Source organism: Drosophila mauritiana, chromosome 2R (genome assembly GCF_004382145.1).
Source record: "Drosophila mauritiana strain mau12 chromosome 2R, ASM438214v1, whole genome shotgun sequence".
In the NCBI taxonomy this organism is placed as follows: Eukaryota; Metazoa; Arthropoda; class Insecta; order Diptera; family Drosophilidae; genus Drosophila; species Drosophila mauritiana.
In genome coordinates, this window is record NC_046668.1 from 21,323,934 (window position 1) to 21,346,784 (window position 22,851).

The 22,851-nt window shown below is 45.4% G+C and overlaps 1 protein-coding gene across 3 annotated transcripts in view; it reads right to left on the bottom strand.

Moving 5' to 3' along the window:
• Positions 1-1,255: 1,255 nt before the first annotated feature.
• The window catches only part of LOC117136876 (Krueppel-like factor 6), a 31,689-nt gene continuing 10,093 nt past the window's right edge, over positions 1,256-22,851 (bottom strand). For all 3 annotated transcript variants that reach the window (XM_033297981.1, XM_033297980.1, XM_033297979.1), the window contains 2 exons: positions 2,588-3,397; positions 1,256-2,467 (listed from right to left, as the gene is read on the bottom strand). In XM_033297981.1, the coding sequence (XP_033153872.1) occupies positions 2,295-2,467; positions 2,588-3,397 (983 nt within the window). In that variant the 3' untranslated portion in view covers positions 1,256-2,294. The remainder of the gene's footprint in view (positions 2,468-2,587; positions 3,398-22,851) is intronic.

Genomic DNA, 22,851 nt, shown 5'->3' on the forward strand with positions numbered 1-22,851 from the left:
GATTGCTATTTGTGCACTGGGTGGCATGGGGTATTCGCGATGTGATCAAATCATGCACGATGACCCATTAAATATATGCGAACCATAATGTTTTTATGGCACCACATAGTTTATAATCGAATAAATTTAAAATTGCTATTCGAAACGGAAATTAATAGCCGCTTGCACAACGTAAATATGAAAGTAAATGATCCTAAGTCGAAAGATATACTTGTACTGATTTATTACTCACCACCTCACTGCTACCTTCCCGACCAACTTCGCTTGGTATCATTACCGCTTTTCCCATGGGTAAATCCCCATTACATCGGCACAAAAGAGTTGACCAATGGGTAGCTCCAGGGCATTTGCAGCGTCGATCAGTGTTAATTAAGGCACCTTCTCACTTTATTTACTTTTTCTCATTTGCATATGTGTGTGGGTCATTAAACCTGACCTCCCGAGCCCATCCAATCCGAGTCCAATCCTCCAGCATCGCAGCGGCGCTAGTCGCCGCAATAGTGACCTGACCCAAGGCATATTAATTAACCCAAAAAACCGGTCTGTTATATTTGTCTAACCTTTATGCTAAACGCGGTGACGGCAGCAGCACCACCAAGAGCTGAAGAAAAATATAAACGGCAGTAGCAGTGGTGGTAGTCGCTACTGTCGGGTGCCTTGTATTCGGTTATTAATTTACCAATAAATTGCCATGGCGTATGCGTAATATTTCACAATTGTGCCTTAATGGCCGAGAGCGTTATTCATGCACTGATTTCCGCTGCAGGTGTCATCCACCAACGACGGCATCTAGCCAACCAGTTATGCGTATTAGCCAGGCCCAAGATCCAGCTTCCATGGCTCCAGAGCTCCGCGGCTCCAAAGCTCCGGCTTCTCGCATTGAAATTACAAATGACGAGAAATTTGTCATCTTTATTATTGCAAACAACGCGCAGTCGTACGTTGCAAAGTTGCAAAAGACGACAAACGACGACAATGCTCCCCTGGACAATTGCAATTGGCGGGGAGTGCGTGCCGTGCCACAAAGCACAGCAAAAGCCAAAGCAAGAGCAAAAGGCGGCCGGCAGTCGCTGACAACTTGCCACACATCTCCATCGGTGGGGCACGGCGGTGTGGGGAACCCAGGGGCACACTTGTGGGCTAACCGCAGCCCCATTGTGCGCCAATTGATTTTTCATTCAAATGAAAATGCTCGGCGGACTTGGATTCGGAGTGCGGATTTGGCCAGCCATCCCGTAATGAGCACGGCCAAGGCTTCGTTTGGTACAAAAAAGTATTCGCTTTTCTTTTATTTCTCAAAAAATAATACAATTTGTTTGCTTTTGTGTGTATGTTGGTCTATGAGTGTGCTAAAATCTATGATGACAGTTGGTATGAGGCAAATTGCTATTGGGGTTCGCCAGGGAATACAGTGCGTTGCGTGGCTATAAGGCAGCTTAAAGCGTATGCGTAGATATTTCTACATGGTGAAAAATGTACTTATAGGATTAACAGAAGAAGAAATTAAAAATAATATCTTAGTTTTATCAAATATGTTATAGAATTAAAGGCACCCATGGTTTAGCTTTTTTATAAGAGCATCGTATCTTTAGGCTTCGAACTATCAATGTTTTATCAAAAGACGCTATCAAACACTTCCCTCATCGATCCCCTGTAAGTAAAAATCCTCATCAACTATCACTCCATATGCGTATAGTACAAAATGATGAAAACACCCTGCAGATGAGAGTATTTCTATATATGTATATAAATATTGCTTTGCTTTCGGATTGTTTTGCCTCTTTTGTTATTTTTCTGTATACAATTTTCTACTTAATAACCAATAAAAATTTGATCTAAAATTAGTTAAATTTCATCTTACCGCTCTAGGGGCTGTATATGTTTATCTAGAACTATGTACACGCAAGTTGCTAGCACCAATCCAAAACTATCCGTAGTATGAATATATTTAACTATGCAGATATGTCTATGTATAGTAGGTAAAAATCCACTTTGTTAACTTGGCTTCTGAAGGCAATTGTCTCTGGGCTTAAAATGTGAAAAATTTTACAAATCTTTCCGCCACGAAACTACACTCTAACTACATCTAAGTTGGGCTTTGAGCCCTCTTAAGGTCTAAATTGAGCTACTTAGGCGACATGGAATATCTGGTCTCAGTGAATGATCAATGGAAGTGATTCGAGTGCATATAAATAATCAAGAGCTGCTCCGCGACAGCATCTCAGATGAGTATTCTCGGATGTGAGTAGTTCGGGTACGAGTATGTGTATGGCCAGATCGGCAGTTCCAAATCCTCAGTGGCGGCGCATGTGCAGCGACAGGTGGTCCGAGCGACTGAAGCTCCGGGTGCACAGCTGGCAGCGGAAGGGCTTCACGCCCGTGTGCTTCCGGTAGTGCCGGGTCAGCTCATCCGACCGGGCGAAGCGCCAGATGCAGCCCTCCCACGTGCACACGTACGGCTTCTCACCTGGCGGAGATGAGGAGTTCATTAGGCTAGTCAATAGGTTATCGAATAACTAATAAATACAGTTTGGTTACATACTGACTAAGTTAAAGTATAAATGGCTTTGGTCAAACTGAAACTCACCTGTATGCGTCCTTTTGTGCGCCTTGAGATGCGAACTCTTTGTGTACACCTTGTCGCATCCTTCGGTGTCGCACTTGTGCACCTTGCGGTTCTTGGAGAGATCATTGTAGCCGCCGTTGGCCATCGAATCGGAGGAGGTGGTGAATCCGAAGGCGGAGCTGCCGCCTCCAAAGTTAATCCCACTGAAGCTGCTGCTATCCTTGCGCGTCGCCCCCCGAGCCATGCCCCCGAAGGCGGGATTTAGGGCGGCGTGGGGCGATGCTGATCCGGCGTAGCTCTTCCAGCTCGGCGAGGAGTTGGAGGCCAGGGACTTGCTGGAGCTGCCAGTGGGCGAGGTCTTGCGCGAGGCCTGACCATCTCCGCCGGCGAACTTGTAGGGATTCTTGAACAGGCTCAGCAGCGAGAACTTGCTCTCGTAGTCCTGCATGCTGTTCGCCGCAGATCCTGCGCCGCCGCTGCTGCTACCGTTGTTGTAGCTGCAGCTGTTGTTGTTGTCCTCCTGCTTGACGCTGACAATTCCGGTGCCGTTTCCACTTCCGCTTCCGCTGATCCGTCGATAGGTGAAAAAGAATGGCGAGGCCGCGAAGAACGGCGAGAATGGCAACTTGGACACTCCGGAGGAGGCATACAGTTGTTGCTGCTGCTGGGCAGCAAAAGCTCCCAACGACGAGGATCCGGCTGAGCCCGCTCCGAAGCCCGAGGACGAGGACGAGCCGGAGGATCCGCCCGGCTTGCCATTGCTATAGCCAACTGCCTTGTTGGCCGACGAGAATTTGTAGCTGCTACTGCTGCTCCCATGCGAAGTGCTCGCTGCGGGGCGAAAAATGGGGGGAAACAGAGTTAGAGTGCTTGAGAAAACCCATTGAGATTCGGTGAACAAAATGGCCAAATGGCGGGGCCAACTTTATGGCCGCCAATGCCTAATGAGCCTCGTAAATGAACCGCAAACTGAGCCAAGCTACCAACCAAAAAACAAGGCAGGCTAACTAATTTAATAAGCCGAATATCAAGATACCCTCCTTATGTTGAGTACTGCAATTCTGTTGAGAAATTTGGATTTTATGTAGAATGCAAGGATAGGAATGCTTATTGCAAATATATGCAAATGTCTACAATAACCGAATTTATTAACCAATAAATATGAATTTTGCTAATCTAAGCTAGAATGCGGCGTAATGCCAATTGAAGAGCAGAAAAAGGGAACCAGCTGGCCGGGAAAACTTTTGCCTGTCAGTCGGGAGTCTTTACACAATTTCCTAATTTCGTTCGACCGCCTCATTGCATCAAAAACGTTTGCATGTCGCGTATTTTATGGCCAGCAGACAGCGCCGACGGACGGACGGAGACTCCAAGAGGCGAAGTCGAAGTAGGAGACGGAGATGGAGATGGAGACGAGTGTCCAAGAGGCGGATTCCGACTCAGACGGACAGCGAATCCGTGCAGTCGTGATCCATTTAACCTGTACTCCGCGCTCCAGACGACGACTGCTGCCACTTTCGGCTGCCAGTTGCAGTTGCATTTGCAGTTCCAGTTGCAGTTGCAGTTGGGACAAGTGTGTCGATTTTGGCGCCCGCGACATCAACATCAATTGCCGCCAAACTGCAGCTGCTGCTGCCGTCGGTCCCCAAAGGCCCCACCTTCCCCTCGGCTTGAAGGGTGCTCCACGCGGCTGAGCAAACCGAAATCTCGCAGAAGTTTGCCCAGGCTTGCCACTCCACTTGGCCACTTGTCGCGGCTTAAGATTTGCGAGGCTTCTTTCCTAACTGAATTTTTGAACTAGGGGTTTTCAGTTGCCAGCATGGCGGTGAAAATAAGGTATATATTCAATTTAAAGATTTGTAATATTACAAAACTATGAAGGAAGTAAGAGTACCAACAAATCACAGCACTAGTTAGCGTTTAACAGAAAGTTTGACAAATTAAAACCAAAGTCCAGGCTGAAAAAGTATTTAAAGCTTATTCCCGTTGCCCCAAGTCAGCCAGCGATTTTTTGGCCTGCTAAGCACATTCAATTTTCACTCTTCTCGGCGTTGCAGCTCGTTTGTCAGTGGCCAAAACAAAAGGCAGGCGAAAGGGGATCGCGGCGATCTGTACAAGTGACCCAGGTTTAAGTGCTTTGTCAAGCCTGCAAACTCCACATGACCGAGGGCCACATGGCCAACAACAGAAACAACAGCAACCAGACCATCCGAACCAGGCCTAAACTGACCGGCCAAGCAGAGAATGGGGTCCGTTGGTCCGCTGGTTTCTTAGCCTCAAGTGCCTCAAGTGCGTTTGCGACTGTCTACACATGTGTGCCCTGGCTTGATGCATTTGTAATTTCCATGCCAGCGAGCGTTTTGTTTCACCAGCACCGGGTTACAGTGCCCAAGGTAGCGGACTCACAGTAGGACCTGGCTAAGTGAAACACCGTCCCTCTTTTGTTGCACAAACGATAAAATGTGATAAAATCACTTAGCATCCAAAAAGGTGTTTAAAAGCATGTAATAAAAACAATTAGAAGTGAATCCTTGGGCTATGTGGTTTGAAGATTTCAAAACTGTATTATCTCGATGACAGACATCGATATTTTCTAGATAACACTTAAAAATACCATTATTTCATTAACCATGTTTCTAGCCTGGACCTTCGACCATAGGGAGGCATTGTTCCCGAAGTTGGACTGTAGTTTCGAGGGAGGCAGGTAGAGTGGCCCCGGGTTGAGGTCCGTTAGCCCAGGCAGGCGCGTTATTAAAATTGATGGCATTTAATTGAACTGGCCATCAACGTCAGCCCACAGTGCTGTTTGCTGTTGCTGTTGCATTTGCAGTTTCTGTGTCTTTTCCGCTTGCCCCATTTGCAATTGCTGGAAAGGGAAGTTCGGTGCAGCAGTAGTTGTGGCGGTGAAGATTTGAGAGAGAAGGGAACTGGATGCTACGGTGGCGTATGCTAATGCGCATTATGTGCCAACTCGCCGGCTGTCATATATTTCTCGTCTCCCAAATGGCCATTCTCCTGTCCAATCGCGGGTATACCATACATCCGAATGTGTGTGTGTGTGTGTAATCACCGCTTTTACCGAAATGCACACGCTGACTTCATATTTCTGCCAATTTGGCTTTGGCAACAGGGAACATTCAGCAGGCAGCAGGCAACAGGCCACAAACAGCTAACTCCAAAACACCAAGCACCGGGCGACCCAGAGATTTGAAATCACACTTGTGCCTATTGCCAAAGTGGTGCAATAAAAAAAGTGAATGTTGCCCCCAAGTGGCACCCGGCAGATCCGATCCGATGCGATGCGATGCGATGGGATCCAAAGCGATGCGATGCTATATAGACAGGCTCCTCCATCTCGGGCTCCTTTGGCGCGTCTTCAAATGGTCGTCGCTGTGGCCATAAACTGCTCATTTGACTTAGCTAGATTTACGTTGAGCAGCCGGTAACCCCCATCTTCACCGCCCCATCCGCCTACCCCTCTACCCCTTCGGACCGCCCCCTCCGTTAGTGTGCGTAGTCGAACGTGCCGCCCCAGCCGCAGTCGGCGATAATTATGATGAGGCCAGATCGTCCCCAGACCAAGCCAAGAAAAGTAGTCATCGCCGGAGAGAGGGAACCGTGGTGGAAAGTAAGTGGGTAAGGGAACCACATTTAGTCGATCATTTCTCAGAACTGGGAGTAACTAATTTTCCAGTCTGAGACTTGAAACTTTATTAAACGAGAGCTGAGATTATGTGAACACATTATTATGTGTGCAATTGCCAGGAAATATTTGTAGTAAATTGTAATAGGCTATCATCACTATAGGATAAATGTAATGTTATATTTTATGATCTTTTAATTAAAAGAGTGAAGTAAAAATATTTAAAACTCCTAATAAATCATAAATCATCATCAAATCCGCCATCGCAATAAAGAAACATATAAAAAACTTATGACATTAAATAGATTTCTTGATATATTTTCACCATCTTAAGAGCTTTTTCAAGCCAATTTATAGTCTCCATTTCCAATAGGTAGCCCACTGTGCGGAGCCCACTGTGCGTAGCCCACTGTGCCAGCGTGTGCGGTGTGTGTGCAGTGTGCAATGCGGATCTCGCACCAAATGCGACTGCAAGAGTTGCAAGTTTAGAAATGAGGAGCGTCGGGGAGAGAGAAAAACCCAGGCGAACAATAAATTACAAAAACAGTTGATAGGGTTTAATGTGCACTTGGTGTGCGATTGGTTATAATTGACAGTTCGCTTGGCTGGCTTGGGCAGCGCAGCTCAACTTGGCTCCAAGTCCGATTCCGGGCTCAACTTGGCGACGTGCTTGGCCAAGCACCACCAGAGCACCAGAAGGCACCACCAAGCACCAAGCACCAAGCACCAAGCACCGAGCACCACTAACATCCAACGTGTGTTACGTTTCTAGCCAGTTAATTGCCAGGCGAGCTTACGTTGATTTACTAGTTGATTTTTATACGAAACTGTCGTATTTAAGTTATAATTATGAAACAACATGGCTGCGTATCCGTGTCCGTGTCTGCATCTCTTGCAGTCAGCAATTTTCACACATGAACCGTTCGCTTTCTGGGCCACAGCCACATCAGTTGACCAACTTTGACTCCGATACGTTTTGGGCCACCGACGAGTCACATTGGATTTATGGCATTGCGCATACGCCGTGGGGGCAGTCGTCCGTCGGTCGGTCGGTCGGTCAAAATCGGTCGGAATCGCCACCATTATAGCGTACCCTCCGCCAGCCACTTTGGCTTTTTGTTTCAGCCATTTTTCACACTCTGCGGGCGTCTTTTGAACCTTGAAATAAAAGTTTTCCCACACTGCACACTGCAAAACATTTCGATTTTCCTTTTGGCGGCTAGCCTACCTTACCTTACCTTACCTGCTAATCCAGCGCCCGATTCCCAGCCAGCCCAAAATGGTAACAGACGTAGACTCCGTGGCAGCAGGGAAAAAACTAATGAGCAACAACACAGCGAATGCAAACTGCACCTGCCAAAGGAGCCAGCTCAAATAAGCCCAGTAAAGTCAACAAAGTCTGAGCTGGCGAATCTGTAATGCCCTTTACTTTGGCAGATCTATGACTTGATATAGTGATTAAAATCAAAACTGTGAAACTGGAAGGTGGCCTACCTTACTTTGTATTTGGAATTGAGTCCTGTGTAGTCGGGAATATGGTTCAAGCAATTCTCTTTAAGCTATAAACACTTTATCATCCTTAAAGACATATTCGTAATACTCTCCCATCCCAAAGGGTATTCTCAGTCAGCGAGGGCTGCCCACAAGAAAATCAGCAAACAGCATCGCAAGACGTTGGCGGCGCTTCGTTAGCGTTGCTCCCTCTCCCGGGTCCCCAGTTCGAGGTAACCCCCAAGCCAATGGAGCCCCTCATCCTCCCGACTCCCACAGGTTTTTTGCTGGTTTTTGGCTTTTGTTGATTTCTTTTTTATGAGCAAATTGTGCAAATATCTTAGAGCAATGGTAGAAAAACGCTGACAACTAGATAAATTTAAATGAATTTCTGAGACTCATAAGCTGACAGCGAAATGGTCGATCAGAGTCGTGTGTTTAGGGGCATGCCACGCATGGAGTTCTTGATCAAAAGGCGGTAGCAGAAAGCCAGCAAAAAGCGGACATTTAATTGTTTTTGCTACCAATTATGTATTTGTCAAGTTAATTGGTATGTCAACGCAACTAGTTTTTAGACCGCTCCGTCGCAGCTGAGCTCCATCTCTCTGTTCAGCTGCCAGACTGGCAGACTGGCCAACTGGCGGACGGGCTAACAGGCTAACAGGCTAACTGGCCAACTGGAGTCATCAAAGCTGACCACCGCCGGCGGAGCAAACGCCTGACGCATTGTCAATAAGCCGGCGACGACACACGGACATGGCCGAAGATACAAAAGCAATGCCAATCATGCAGGCATTTTACACCAAGCCCCCAGTTCAGGCCAAAAAAGCCAAAGAGCCAGGATCCCAGAGCTGCTTATGCACACAGAGAAAAATCTACTCATATATGACAAGTAACTATAATCATAAACTAAAAATCTTAAATCTAATCCTATCCTGACCAATCAGTCAAGCCACAAAAGATTTCATTCACCCACAACTATGATTTGCTCGCTATTATGAGGATCAAGTCCCAATTTTTGCAAGTGTAGACCACTGCGAAGGTGTGAAATAGCTGGCCTGCCTGCAAACCAAAACCGGACCCGTTTCAGGCAGCTTCGCTTGTCGCCATTGATTGTCAGCGCGTGTTCTCTCTCCTGGCGTTGATGGATGGATGGATGGTTGGATGCTTGGTTGCACGGATGGTCGGATGACTGGCTGGCTGGATGCTGGATGCTGGATGGTCAGGAGCTGGATAAAGGAGCCCCCGTTCCTTCACTTATCGCCCCGATCTGTGAGTGCTTAACAAATGCATTGCGCTAATGACAATTTTGTTATACATTTTATGCATGCACAGCGGACACAAGCAGATCGCGCGCACATGGCGTATACGCAATGCGCGTCGTCCGTCCTCCGATGTCCGATGACCAAATGCCGATCACGATGATGACGATCGCTGCGCCGATAATGACGATTATTCCGATGGTAATGATGATGGCATGGATGCGTGTGCGATAACGCGACGGCAGCCAATGTCGATGGACAAGCCGATAAATAAATTTATGCACAAACCAGACGAGGCGTAAAATGCACAATTTGATTTAATGCCTATATATGTGTGCGTGTCCCGCCATGGTGTCGGTATGTCTGTACGGGTGTGTGTGCAATGATAATCGATTTATGGTGTGTGAAGTTTGTTTCCTTAACGTATGCATTTTGTATTTCTTTTTTTTTCCCCCCACTTGCCCGCCGCGGTTCTGTTTTTCCCCTGGCCTTTTCGTTTTTTATTTTTTTGTGTCATTGCTAATTGTGTACAAATATGGACAAAAGCGTGGACACGGCCGCGAAGGCGAAGGCTTTCTAAATGGCCAGTAAGTAGGCAGAGTCGCTCTCGGCCATCGGTTGCAAGTTGCCAGTTGCAAGTTGCTAGTCGCAAGTTGCTAGTTGCACTGGGCAATCGACTGGGCTAACAGGCGCTTTAAAATGCCTGCGAGAAATAATTTATGCATTTCTTTGTCTGCCGGCTGAGATAAACAGCGGCAAAGCAGTTTAAGTGGTTTTTTCTACGGCTGCACTGCGTCGGCACAACTTAACCATATATCTATATATACATATCTGTGTATATATGAAACGCGGTGGACGGGAATTCTGATTGGGCTCGAATCGAATCGGATGGTGCATTAAATGATCATTTTATGCAGCATTTCATTGATTTATTGATGCGCATACGGAATCGATGGGCTGGCAGGCGCGGACCTAATGCAAGTCTTACTCAAAATATCTAAATAGCTTGTGTGGGAATCGAATGATGGAGAGGGATAAAATTATTAACTTAAATAGCATGTAAAAGTGTTAAGTATCAATCATAATATGTAACTTTTATGATTCTTTTTCATGCCGATGGAAAGCGTCCATGTCCTTAGTCCATTCAATATTGTAATTCCTTTATGGTGCTTTTAATTATTTATCATAATGACTGATCTCCACCGCATATGGCCCATTAGGTAGCCGCCTAATCACGTTTATGGCGAATAAACCAAGTTTACGATATTAATTAATGTTATTTATCTAGGAATTAGCACCCCCCAATCAGCCGGGTCATTATTGGCGGATTGATCGATTGTGCAGTTAAGCACCGACTTTTACAACCCCTCAAATCACCAAATGGAGCTCGGTCCGATCCTCGCCAGCCGCTTCTGGGAAGGCTCACTTCGAGGTTGAGTCGAAGTTGGCGCTTGGATAATTGGATCGCCGAGCTCCCAGCTTTTTGGGGCTGGCCGTAGAGTTGGAGTCCAAGTTTGAGTTCGAGCTTGGCTTGGTGAGCGGTAATTGCCGCGTGTTAATTCAAACAAATGTCGGGGATTGCACATTTAATGTGAAAATGAAGAAACATTGCGCCGAGCGTGTGTGTGTGTGTGCGAGTGTATTTATGAGCTTGCTGCTTGCCCCAAACAAGCGACTAGTAATATTGGCTAGTTTTACACAGCCGAAAATATATATGAAAATAAAGTATGTGATACCGTGATATGAAAAATATGAAGCCTCTCAAGTTATGACATTATGCTAAGCTTATATGAAGTTTTTTAAATTTTTCCTTTTGCTTAAATACTTGAATTAATTTGTATAAATCCTATAAACCTTAGGGCCACACTTTTCTCACTGTGCAGCACGTTGGCTAGGTGGAGCGAGTGAAATAAATGATCCCGGCTTCATGTTTAATTTATTTGAAAGTTAACACACATATAACAACAGCAACAACAACAACAACAGCAGCAGCAGAAGTTGAAGACGAGGCCGGTGACTGTAAAACAGTAAAAATACTACAGCAACAACACGAACAAAAAATAGCAACAAAACGTATAGACAAGGTGGAGATGCCTGGACGTTTGTTGGCCATTTGGCTGCAGAGCACGGCATTAATGCGTCGTAATCACACTAAGCAGACATTAAATGCGTTTTCGCTGTTTGAGCACCACCAGCACCACCGCAGCAGCAGCACCACCACCACTACCACCACTGAAGATCCGCAGCACCACGCAAAAAAAAAAAGAAAAAAAAACCCAGACGACTGGCCAGGCGAAGAGGAGCTTGCAACTACAACATTTACCTGTGGCAGCGCCTAAATGATTGATAAAATAATTGCCTGCACGTGATGCTGGAGAAAGAGCGAGACGGGCGACGAGAAATAGAGAGGTGAAAAGAGAAAGGCCTCTCCTCACGCAATTCCCACTCCACTGGCCACCAGTCCTAGTGTCAACCCAAGTCCTGGGAATCCCAGGAACCTCCCGAAAAACACCCAAAAAAAGAGGGAAACTGTGGTCCTAAGCTTGAAATACCCTGTAAAAACTTACTATTTCAAATTTTAGAAAAATCTATATTGAGGTTCTTGGTTTAAGTAAAGACATTGGATGATTGTACTAAGCCCATTGCACTAAAATGGAAATTCAGCCCCGTCAATCAGCGGTAGAACTACAAACTGGGGCCTCCCAAAACTAAAGCAATCCGAGTGCTGGAGTCCGACTACTCCGAAAAAAGCATTGGCAATCTAACGAATTATAACGTGGGAAACTAACTGAGAGACACCTCGCAGAGGGAGACGGAAAGCGAGTGAGGGAGAAGGCACAAATTGCCGCAGTTAACGGTTCCTGTTTCATCGCAAATTTGGCGGCTGAAAACAGAAACAGAAAAACGGAAAACCCCAAGCCGAACGGAGCAGAAATACAGAAACAGAAACCGAAAGACAAGCGCCTGAATGAAGCTCCCAAAAAGTAACAGCGAATCCGCGACACTAGCCTGCGGTACTGTGGATCTAAAAGCTAATACAGGTCCTTAAAAAAATAATTAGAAAATCCATTAAAATTATAAGATTATTGAGATTATTGTTACTTGCTACAGTCCATTTAATTCAAATAGGAATAAATGTTTCTCTGTTTCTCTAAAATTCCCAAGCAGTTCTGCCCCCTAATGATTTCTTGAAAAAGTATGCTACAAAATGAGAATATAAAGGACTGCCAATAACTTAATGGAGCTTTGAAATCGGGCTGAGAATCAATGGCTACTAACGATTCAAAAATCGCTTTCGCATTCCCATTAAGTTAGCTATCTCAGTTAAAATGTATCATACCCTTCCATACAAGTCACTTACCCATTAACAGTACCATAGAATTTATCTTCCGAACTGATTGATGCTGATAAAACCTTTGCCCCACTGTGCTTTGTATCTTTGGCAATGCCAAAACGACTGCTCCACGACAAGTGGCCCCCCGCACGGATCTGCCCGCCCACTCGTGCGCCACATTATTTCATGCAAAATCATGCCATGGGAACCACGACCCAGCGATGCTCCACGAGCAGTCATCCTACCGTCCTCTCATCCTCCCATCGCCACCCCAGTGCCCCCAGTCCCCTCGCGGAACTCACTGCATGAGGCAGCAAGCAGTCTAGAACTATTACCCCAGTCCCTGGCCATGGGACAGCATCCGACTGCAACTAATGCACAATCATCGCAGATTATTTCATTTAATGTCAATACAAAACCAGCAAGAAGCCATCGCAGCCAGCCTCCGCTGTAGTACCTCCTGCTCTGAGTGAATGCACTGAGAAAAATGAGTAGCAACAGTTGAAATTAAATATCTATAATGCTCACTGCTTCAAATAACATTCAAATAACACAAATGAAACTTTAAATGCAACAATCAACTTAAAGGAACCAGGACAACAAAAGTTAGTCCTTTTTAAAATGTAACCATCATTTTGGCAATAATGGCATAAATAAGATATTTTCAAAGTGAATAATCAAAGTATTTCTCTGTGTAGTGGTGGCATCGTTTCTGTTTCAGTTGGCGACCATGGGTTTTGGCCTGGTCCCGGGATCCTGGCGTGCATCGAAAGCTGAAAGTTTGACACTCCAATTCTCAATGCCGCTGGGCAAACAAATTGAGTGTAGAGCACGGCGGGGGGCACTGAGGCGTTTTGCCCGTTAGTGTTTTGCAAACGAGTTTAAACTGCTGTTGACTTTTGAAAAGTTTAAGGGCCCGGGCAGCCAGCAGTTAGCAGTTAGCAGCGGGCTGGGAGCTTCGATGCGGCCAAAAAGACAGGCGATCCCACAGCCAGTTTCGATTCCTCCGTTTGACCTTGCAAAATCGATGTTCAATGTTCGATTTCGGCACATTTTTCGCTGGCTCCGCTTTATTTATGGCCCGGCCAGACCATATTTATTTGGGGCTGTCTCTACGCTCGATCCGATCGCATCCGTCATGCGCCTTTTCAATGGTATTTGAAGTGTGCAATCAATTTTGGTTTTGTGGTTTTGAAAACAACACAACAGTTTGCTTATTGAGACTTAGCGAATGACAGAAGGGATGAGTTATTCCGTAGCGGAAATGATTGAATTGAAATGATCAGGCTTATAAGGGATTAGTAATTCAATGAAGCTGTAATTGATTCGGAAGACTGTCTCACTAGTTGTTGACGATGAAGAGTGTTAAGGTATCATATTTATATGATTCCCATTAAATAATACCCAAGTACCAATTAAAAGTTGAAATACACCCACCCTGAGAAAGGATGTATAAATCGCCTGAGATGCAATCTCAGGACTGCCATCTTCCGCCATTCCCACAGTCCAGCATAAAGTATTCATAAAATATCTGCCAGTTCCCAGCTCCCTGCTGCCAGCTATCTTCCTGCAGTTATCAATTGAGCTAACAACCACCCACCGATGCTGCTGCTAAGGAGGCTAACAAAGTAAGTAAAATACAAACCGAGCCGATATCTGGGCAATCTTTTAAATTAATTTGTTGTCACCAGTTTGTTGAAATAATCTGGCGAGCAAAACAAATGTTACCGCCAATCGAAGCCAGGTGGGTGGGCACCTGAGCAGCACCTGAACAGCAGCAGCGGCAACAACGAGGGGCAGCGACACATGCCGCAGCTCGGAGCTCGCAGCTAGCAGCTCGGACCCAAAACTGCCCAACCCCAAAATTGTTCACCTGTCAAATCAGCGAGCTGCGATCTTTTATTGGTGGCAAGAGGCGAGCGCCAATTGTTGCTGGCCACAGTGAGCTGCAGCAGCAGCAACCCGAGCAGATTTATTTATTTAAGCGAGCAGCCTGGCCGTGGTGCACCCAATTTCAAATGGAGCTGGCTATCCCAGACGTGCACTGAAAGAAAATCTTTCATTTTCGATTTGTATTCATTGGTATGATGAAGAACTTATTGTTTACTTTATAAAAGATACTTATTTAAACAATCAATAGTTTTCCCTCCCTCATTCTTAATTTGATAAAATCTTGGACTTAATTAATTGCTCACTGAAAACCCCATCTTAATTTCCATAATACTTCACTCAGTCACTGTCAAAGCCGATTTTCCATGGTCTCTAAGCTCTTAATGGCCCAAAGCGGAAAATCGTGTGGTTAACGATGGCCGGAGTTTCCGAAAAATTGTCCACGGATGGGATCGATTCGGAACGGGGCAATTTCTCGCAGTGTGTGGTAACAACGGCTGCCGCTGCCCGAGTGGCTGGCCTGGTAAAGACTTAATTAAAGCTTGGCTGCGAGTCCGAGTCCGGATCCGAACCCGAATCGAATCCCGCTCCGACTTTGCTCTTGCGTTTGGCCAGTTGGTTTTGTTGTTGGCCGTTGGCCGAGCGATAAATTCATGCCGCTAATTTGGCAGCGTTAACTCAATTTGTGACCACAAAATGCACAATTTGTCGCTGATTTTGATTGCCCATTGGCTTGAACCGGTGCTTGTGTGTGTCTGGCGTTGTATGAGGTATGAGCTATTGGCCACGCCCCAAACGAGCACCCAATGCCTTTTGTCTGTGGCATTGTTTACTGTCTAATTATAGAGAGTGGGGCACAAACCGCAAAGGCGGCCGGGGTGAGATATCAAAAATCGCTGTGGGGGAAACGACTCTCTCAACGAACCGACTGCAGAGCCAGACAGAGCCCCCAGCTCCAACTCCCAACTTCCAGCTCCACCTCCATTTCCTTCATGGGCATCGTCATCATCTCACGAGTGCATCCAACTGCATTCGGCTTTATCGGAGCTCGCAAATCTTTTCTCCTCACACAATTGACTGTCGGCTCTTTTCTACTGCGGGGCTCTTTTCGAGTGCCCCGATGGTAACTCCGTCTTCCGAGGAGGTTGGTCTATAAAAGATTTTCCCATAGCTTGCCGCTTCATATTTTAAACTGATAAAAGTGTGAAGTGGCTGGAAAATGTGGTTCAGCTTATGCATAAAGCGCGGCAGCCTTATAAGGCTCTCAACTCTAAACTCCTAACGGACTGAGCACGCACTCCGACTCCAAGTCCAACTAAGACGCTGAATCCCACTCCGACTCCGACTCCGACTCCAACTTCGACTTGGACTTGGACTAGCATCTGCAGATACAACTTAACTGAGGCCCGCGGACCCGATTCGATCCACTAACTGGCTCATAAATCTCGGCAATTAATTTTTTAAAGTGCAAGCCGCTGGAGTGCGACTCCTTACTTACCGGCCGTGACAACTGTCACCAGCTACACACGTTAAGTAAATAAAAATTTGCTCACATTTGTTTTCCCAGCTTTTGCGTAATTTGCGCAGGAATTTTCGCTCGTTTCTCTTGCCTGCAGATTTGCAAGATGATTTAGGGCAAACCACTTGTTACGCAACTTGCGTTGGGCGGAGAGGCTAAAACCGGCTTAAATGGTGCTTAATGATAAGGAAACTAATTGCCGGATTGTGTAAGGTTGGAATCATGTACCAAGTCAAGATCTTTTAATGGTGTAGAACTTAGCGAGAGCTTATCATTCTAATAAACTGACATGATATGTGATAGGGTGATCCTTTCAACGAAACCTTTCACAATTATTAGGGAAAATCCTGAATCAAATATACTCCTTTCCTCTTATACCCACTGTACTTTTACTTTCGAACGTCCGTAAACATCGCAAGAATTTATAGTGCCAAACGATATCATATCAGTGAGTTTTCTCACACCGATTGCACAATCAAATCCATCAGCCGTATTTATATGGTGTCCGTGTGTAGTTAGTTGTGGGGATTGCTTCATTAGGATTACTCCATTACTCCATTCGCCAGCCTTAATTTCCTTGTAAGAGAGCGCGCACATTCAAATCGTTAGACCAAAATGTGCACAATTTTATTTTACCAATAATTTGCGAAAAAATATTTTCACGAACGTGGGAAAACCGCCAACGTCTGCTGTCCATGTTGTAATGGTCGTCGTCCCCCCGAGCCCCCCACGTGATCCCTGATCGGGACCAACCGATCAACAGCAGCAATCCATGTCAAACTGAAAATTCAACAGAATTCGAGCGCTGGCGCAAAGTCGACGTTGCAGTCGAAGTCGCCGACGATGCTGCAGTCGCAGTCAGCTGAGCTACAGCCAACCAATTATTTTTATCGATTTGGTTGCAGCCACAAGACGCAGCTAAAGTTGCAGTTGCAGACGCAGACGCAGGCTTTTCATAATCAAATGTGTGTCTTTTCCCGGCCCCACTGTGGCATCAATGCTCAGCAGCCCGGCTCACACAGCTCCCATTTCGAGTCCCACTACCGCAGCAATCCCAATCCTGGTCCAAGTCGCAGTCTGGATCTGTCTCGGAGCGGAGGCTCCGTCTCGGGGTTGTGGACATGTGGCAGGCGCAAATGTGCGTCTTGTTGTACAATTTCAAATTGAATTAAATGATTGAATGCATGAATGACTGACGCTAGCAACTGGCAGGCAGCAAACGAAAGACTTAGGCAGCGAACGCAGATTGAGTGGAGTGAGCCACTGAGAGTTAATGTTGGCCAATAAGCTTAGTAAAAGAGATGTTCGAATTGCAAAAATAGTCTTGAATACGAAATAACTTAACTAACTTAATTGTATTTATTTTTATGGTTTTTTATGGCCTTTAGTTTACATCCTTGAATTGGTTAACATTAACTTGCCATCTAATTGTATTTAATCGAACGAATTTTCAACTTGACCATTGACATCCATTTTTACCAGTGCACGAGACCTCTTGAGTCAGGTATCTCCTTGGCTCCCCGTGCGAGTGTTGAAAATCCTTTCAATAAATAGCTAAAGACAAGTAGCCGTTAAAACGCATTCAGCTGATTCTGGTTGTCGCGGGTTGTTGTGTCTGTTGTTTTTGGGGGGAAGTTGTTGCTGCTCACTAAAAGTTAGGAGTGTTTGATGGTGGCTAGGCTTTTGGCTTTGATTCATGATGCTGCTGGTCCGAGAGGCTGCGATGCCGACTGGCCGGGCTCCGTGTGGCATGTTTCGTTTGTTGCGTTTTTGATCGCAATTTGACAATGCGAACAAACACAACAGCAACGACAACGACAACAACAGCAGCAACTGCAACTACAGACGGACAACGCTAAAATGAACATGCGCCCGCTTGTCATTTAACATTTTTATGATTTCCAACATGCAAAGGCAATAACATTGTGCCTGGAAAAACGATGGGAACAGGGGAAAAGTGGGCGGAAAAGGGGCGTGGAATGGGTACAGTTCGACTGCGAATGGGATGGATTTGGAAAATTGGTCTTCAGTTCAGATTTGGCTTTTATGGCTTAATTGAAATGGCCACCTAATGAATGGGAATGGCCAAACGGCAATGCCAAATGGAGATTGCAGGCATTTACATAGTTCCTTTTCTCTGTTCCATGGCCAAATCCCCACGGAGTCGTGGACACAGGAATTTGAATGAAACTCGTTGATGGCTGACAGGAAATTGATTTAGGATTCCGTGCCGCCCCTCCCCTCTCTTTGCTTTTATGTCCCATTACCATTAATTATAATTGTGGATAAAGGAGTTTGGCAGAATTGGCTGATTTTTATCCTTGCCATAAAAGTATCTTAGGATTCTCGGAACACGCAGTTATTGGTTATAAAAGCTAACCTGGGCGGAATCAGTGGGTTAAAGTTATAAAGATAATTCTTTAACTCTATAAATGTACATACATAATGAAACTATTCACTATTCTGATAAAGAGTTTTTAACAGATGCGTAATAATTAAGTCACTTATTTTTTATAGACACCTTTACCCATTACAGAAATCACAACAATTGCCAGCCCGAAACTGACTTCTTGGAATCGATCATGGCCAGAATTTTCTTCACTTCCGATGACAATCTTGACAAGATCGATGCATGAAATACAATTTTCTTGCTTCATATTCCATTGCCGGTCGTGAAAAAGTTCCCCCGAAATATCTGGCCGATCAAAATTACTGCGGCACAAAAAGACTGAGAAAGCAGATGGGCGATCGAATTATAAACTAAACCAATCCGACCTGGCCTGTCGTCTATTGATGCCCTGCACCCAGTCAATCTGCCAGTGCCAGCAGACGATAAACAAAAACAGAGATCGGGGGAAAAATTGAGGAACAGCCTCGGCAGCAGCAACAAAGAAATAGAACGTGAGAAATATTATTCGATGAAGCGCCAAAGTAAACGCTTTGAAAAGTTGTTAGTTTATTCCCCCCGTTGGCTGCTCCGCCACATTTGCTGCCCGTCTGCAACCCATTTTGCGCCTGGTACACGCTACTCGTCGTCGTCTTCGCCTTCGAAAACCTTTCTGAAGGTTGATTGTGAAAGTCACGATTAGAGCAAAGTCACACTCCCCGAATCGAATGAATGACGATCTGCGGCTGAGGGCCACCTCCTCCTCCTGCTCCTCCTGCGTCTTCGCTGTTCATCCAGAATTTGGCAATTCCCGATGCGGTTTTACTTTTCGGTGACAAATTGGCAAATTGGCCGGGCGAAGTGAATTGCGCGTGTCATTAAACGCCGACTACGTTTGAAATGCACCGACTGCAATGAGTGAATGAATTGAAGAACCAGGGGGCTCAAAGCGGGGATTTTGCTTACCGCGTGCAAAGCGGGGCAGAACACACCTTTGACTGGCGGATTGCGAAATTGTCGCCGCTGGGAGACACACCCGATCTCGAAGGGAGGCGAAACAACCAAGTCGGAGACGAACCAAACCCGGAGCTGCTCTGGGTATTTGCCGCATTTATTAAAAGCTCATACCCTTCACCGAAGTGATAAACAACTATTGCGAGGCGATTTCAAATCGATGCGGCATTAGAAGCTCAGCTTCTGAATTATAATATCTTACAGCGATTAAACGTAAGAATATGTCGGTAGGAATTTCAGACGCTACAAACTCTCTATAAGCGTTATTTTATATACAGAGGTGGTCAAAAGTATTTACACAACGAGCTTTTTTTTCAATTGTCAACTAATTGAAAAAAAAGCTCGTTGTGTAAATACTTTTGACCACCTCTGTATGTATATAGCTTTGTTAGAGTATAGCCCACTTTCGATCATCGAAGCCCCTCGGATTTCCCCATTTATTATTTCTTTCCAAATCACTTGAAGCTGGCTTCCAATTGCAGACTCAGATCGCGGGTGCGAGTGAGGAAACGAGAAGTATGAGGTCTTTTTCCGACTGCCACAACTGAGTGAGTGGCTTGCCACATTCTACACCTACGCCTACACCTCCAGTGACATAAAAAGGCACTGACAGAAAAACATTGTCTAATTGTACCAATAACCAACTCACTAGAAACACTTCATTTCTAAATATCAATATGTCGACATCATACTTTTTTATATAAGAGGGAATATCATAATATTTGTAATTTGTTTCAGTGTTCAACTGGATGCTCCCACATGCCGCTGTGCTGTGCTTGTTGTTGCTGCTGCCTTTGTCGCATATCAGTTACAAAACGCAGAAGAGCGATCCACACCCAAAAAGCAACAGCAACAGCAACACAGCGAACAACACCCAGGCACCCAAGTGCAACAACGAAACTTCCGTAAGCAGTCGACAGTTTAATGACTTTGATGACGCAGCGTGTGCTTTCAATTCACAAATACAACTCGACTGCCAAGGCTCCACTTGCAGTGTAGTTGTTGGAATCGATCTGCTGCTGATGTTGCAGTTGTTGCAGTTGCTGCAGATGTTGCTGCTGGGTGTGAGGGTGTTGCCGCTGGGACTGCGTACTGTGGGCGTCTCTCAAATCGCTTTTATTATTTTTTTATTTTCATCCATTTGGCCACTGCATCATCGGCTGTTGGCAGCAAACGTTAGTCGAAGATTTCTGGCAAGAGTTTGTTAACGATAGAGGTAGCCCAGCCTTGAAATGCAGTTAGAGCCCGAATTTAGGTCACTGGGCAAAGGAAATGTTTTTTTCTTTTTAAATAAGAAAACTATATATATAGCAGCCTACTTAGACATACTATACCATTAAACACATGAAATTAAGGCCGATAAAAATAGCTCCGCAATCCTAGGACTCATATGTTGCAATTGCCTCAAATAGTTTACCTAAAACGATCCCCAAAGACACACGAATCTTAAATACCATTAAAAGTCCATTCTTCTAGCTGACAATCCAATCCGGCGGCCAAATTCTTTACGTTTAACCAGCGAGACAAACTGTCAACCGAAAACACACGGACATTACTCATACGCCACATGGGACTTGAAGTGCGCTGAAGTCTATTTACATGTTTAATTGATGGCTGCGATGCGATTGCCGCGGAGTTCTCCGTTTTTATATAAGTTTTAATTTATTTGCAATAAATTTTTGCTGGACTTCTGTTTATTTTCTGAACATGTGCCGCGAAAATGAGCCAATTAAAGAAATGCTAACAACCGCCGAGAACCGTAACAACCTTGCGACCATAAAAGCAGCAACAACGAAAAATTGGCACACACACGGCGAGAGGGAGATAGAAAGAGCGGTTAGAGAGAGATGGGAGGAGGATGAGGAGGACGAGGAGCCTTCCTGTGGCTCTTGGCCAAAGTAAAACCAATCAAGTGGCGCACAGTGTCACTATTACCACCTGACATTTACACAAATCTTGCTTTATGCCTCCAATGAAATGAAACAACAACAGTGTGCGACGATGGACGAAAACTGAGCTACACAGTGCGAAAAAAGGGTCAATTTCTATAGGAGCAATAATTTATAGGTTGCAATGGAAATTGGAAAGAATGGCAATATTATTGTAGGTTTCTAAAAACTTATAAACACATATGAAATTAGGAAATGTCGGCGTATGTGAAGATTATACTTCCGATCCTAGTACAAAAAGTATTTTAGATCTTTATCCTCAGTCATATTTATTAATAAAACACAATAAGCAGATTAAATATATTGTTTAAAATATATTACTTTTAACTATTTTTCGACCAGTGCTCTCAGCAAACAAACAAACAGACCAGCAAACGACATCGACGACTTCCTAACAACGCCGGCTGGCTGGTCCGTTTGGACCTGGTCCAAACGCTGCTCTGGCCTATCGCAATGCAGCGATCTCGGGCTCAGGCTCAGGCTCAGTCTTGGTCTCAGGCTGAAGCTGCGACTAGAGATCTGGCTAAGACCCTGGCCGAATCTGAAGAACAGGCCTCCGCCGGAGAGCGTTCGGCAGCCAGCAGGCCAGGCGGCTTATCTTAAGAGCCGACCAGCAGCAGCAGCAGCAGCAGCAGCAGCCAAGTCCCAACAACCATGGCCAGAAACACCAGCAACGCCGAACAACCGGCGACGAGGAAAAACTCTTTTGTATGCTGAGCACATGCGATGGAACGATGGAGCTCCGCATGGCCTGCCTGCCTTAAACTGATCGCTAACAATCAATTTATTGATTGAGGTCTCAGGTGTAATCGATAAGAATGTTTTCCTTTCCGCGCTCTCCGTTCGCTGCTTTTTGTCTTTTGTCAGGTCGGTCGGTTTTTTGCTTGACTTAGTGCTCCAGTTTGGCGCTTTTTGCCTGGCCTAACATATGACATGGCTACATGACATTATCCGACTTCGATCCGCATTTGTTTATCTTAATGCATCGCTGCAGCCCAGGTCGCCGTCGGTTGGTAGTTTACACATGACTTAGCGATGGACACTTGACACGGCATCGATGGCATGATTCGAATTAAGGTATTCAGAGGTGTATCGCGAGAACAAAACTTGATCGATCCATAAGTTTATATCAATTACACGATGATGATGTCTTGGCGATAAGAAACCACTGAGATGCAAGTGATCTAATGAATAGGTACATAAGCTACGTGCTATTCATGTAAGGCTATTCCAACATTTCTAGTTTTTCAAAGGATTCGAAACACTCTCATGACTTCAAGAACAATGTGGTAAAAGTAAAAGTTACTTTGGGCATGTAATACTTATAATAAAAACCTTTAAGTAGCCCATTGTTTTCTGTGGGCTTCCAATTTGTCTGCTGTTTAGGAGGCCGATTCCCACTCCCCCGATAAAATCCGCGTTCCGGGATAAGAGCCAAAGTTCTCAGGATAGGCCACCTTCACATCGAGATCGGCAGATAGCGTGGCCTTTGGCATCTCTAATAGAATCTGGGACTTAATTAGCCGCTCGGGGTTCATTGAGGAATTAGCCGGGTGCACATGGCCATGGTTGATGGCCCGGCCTGGTTGGTGGGCGTTCTCCATGTGTGTTGGCTCGCCAAGTTGGAGCAGGCAGCTTCAATGTTTATTGCAGCGGCCGCTACAGATTTGGTTAACAGTTAACAAGCTTATCGCTCGATACGGTAAACAAAGGTGACGCGGCCGCTGCGCAGCTGTTCGCGTCGAAATAAAAAAATCTTTTGATATTCGCAGGCATCCTGCATTTAGTCTATATGTA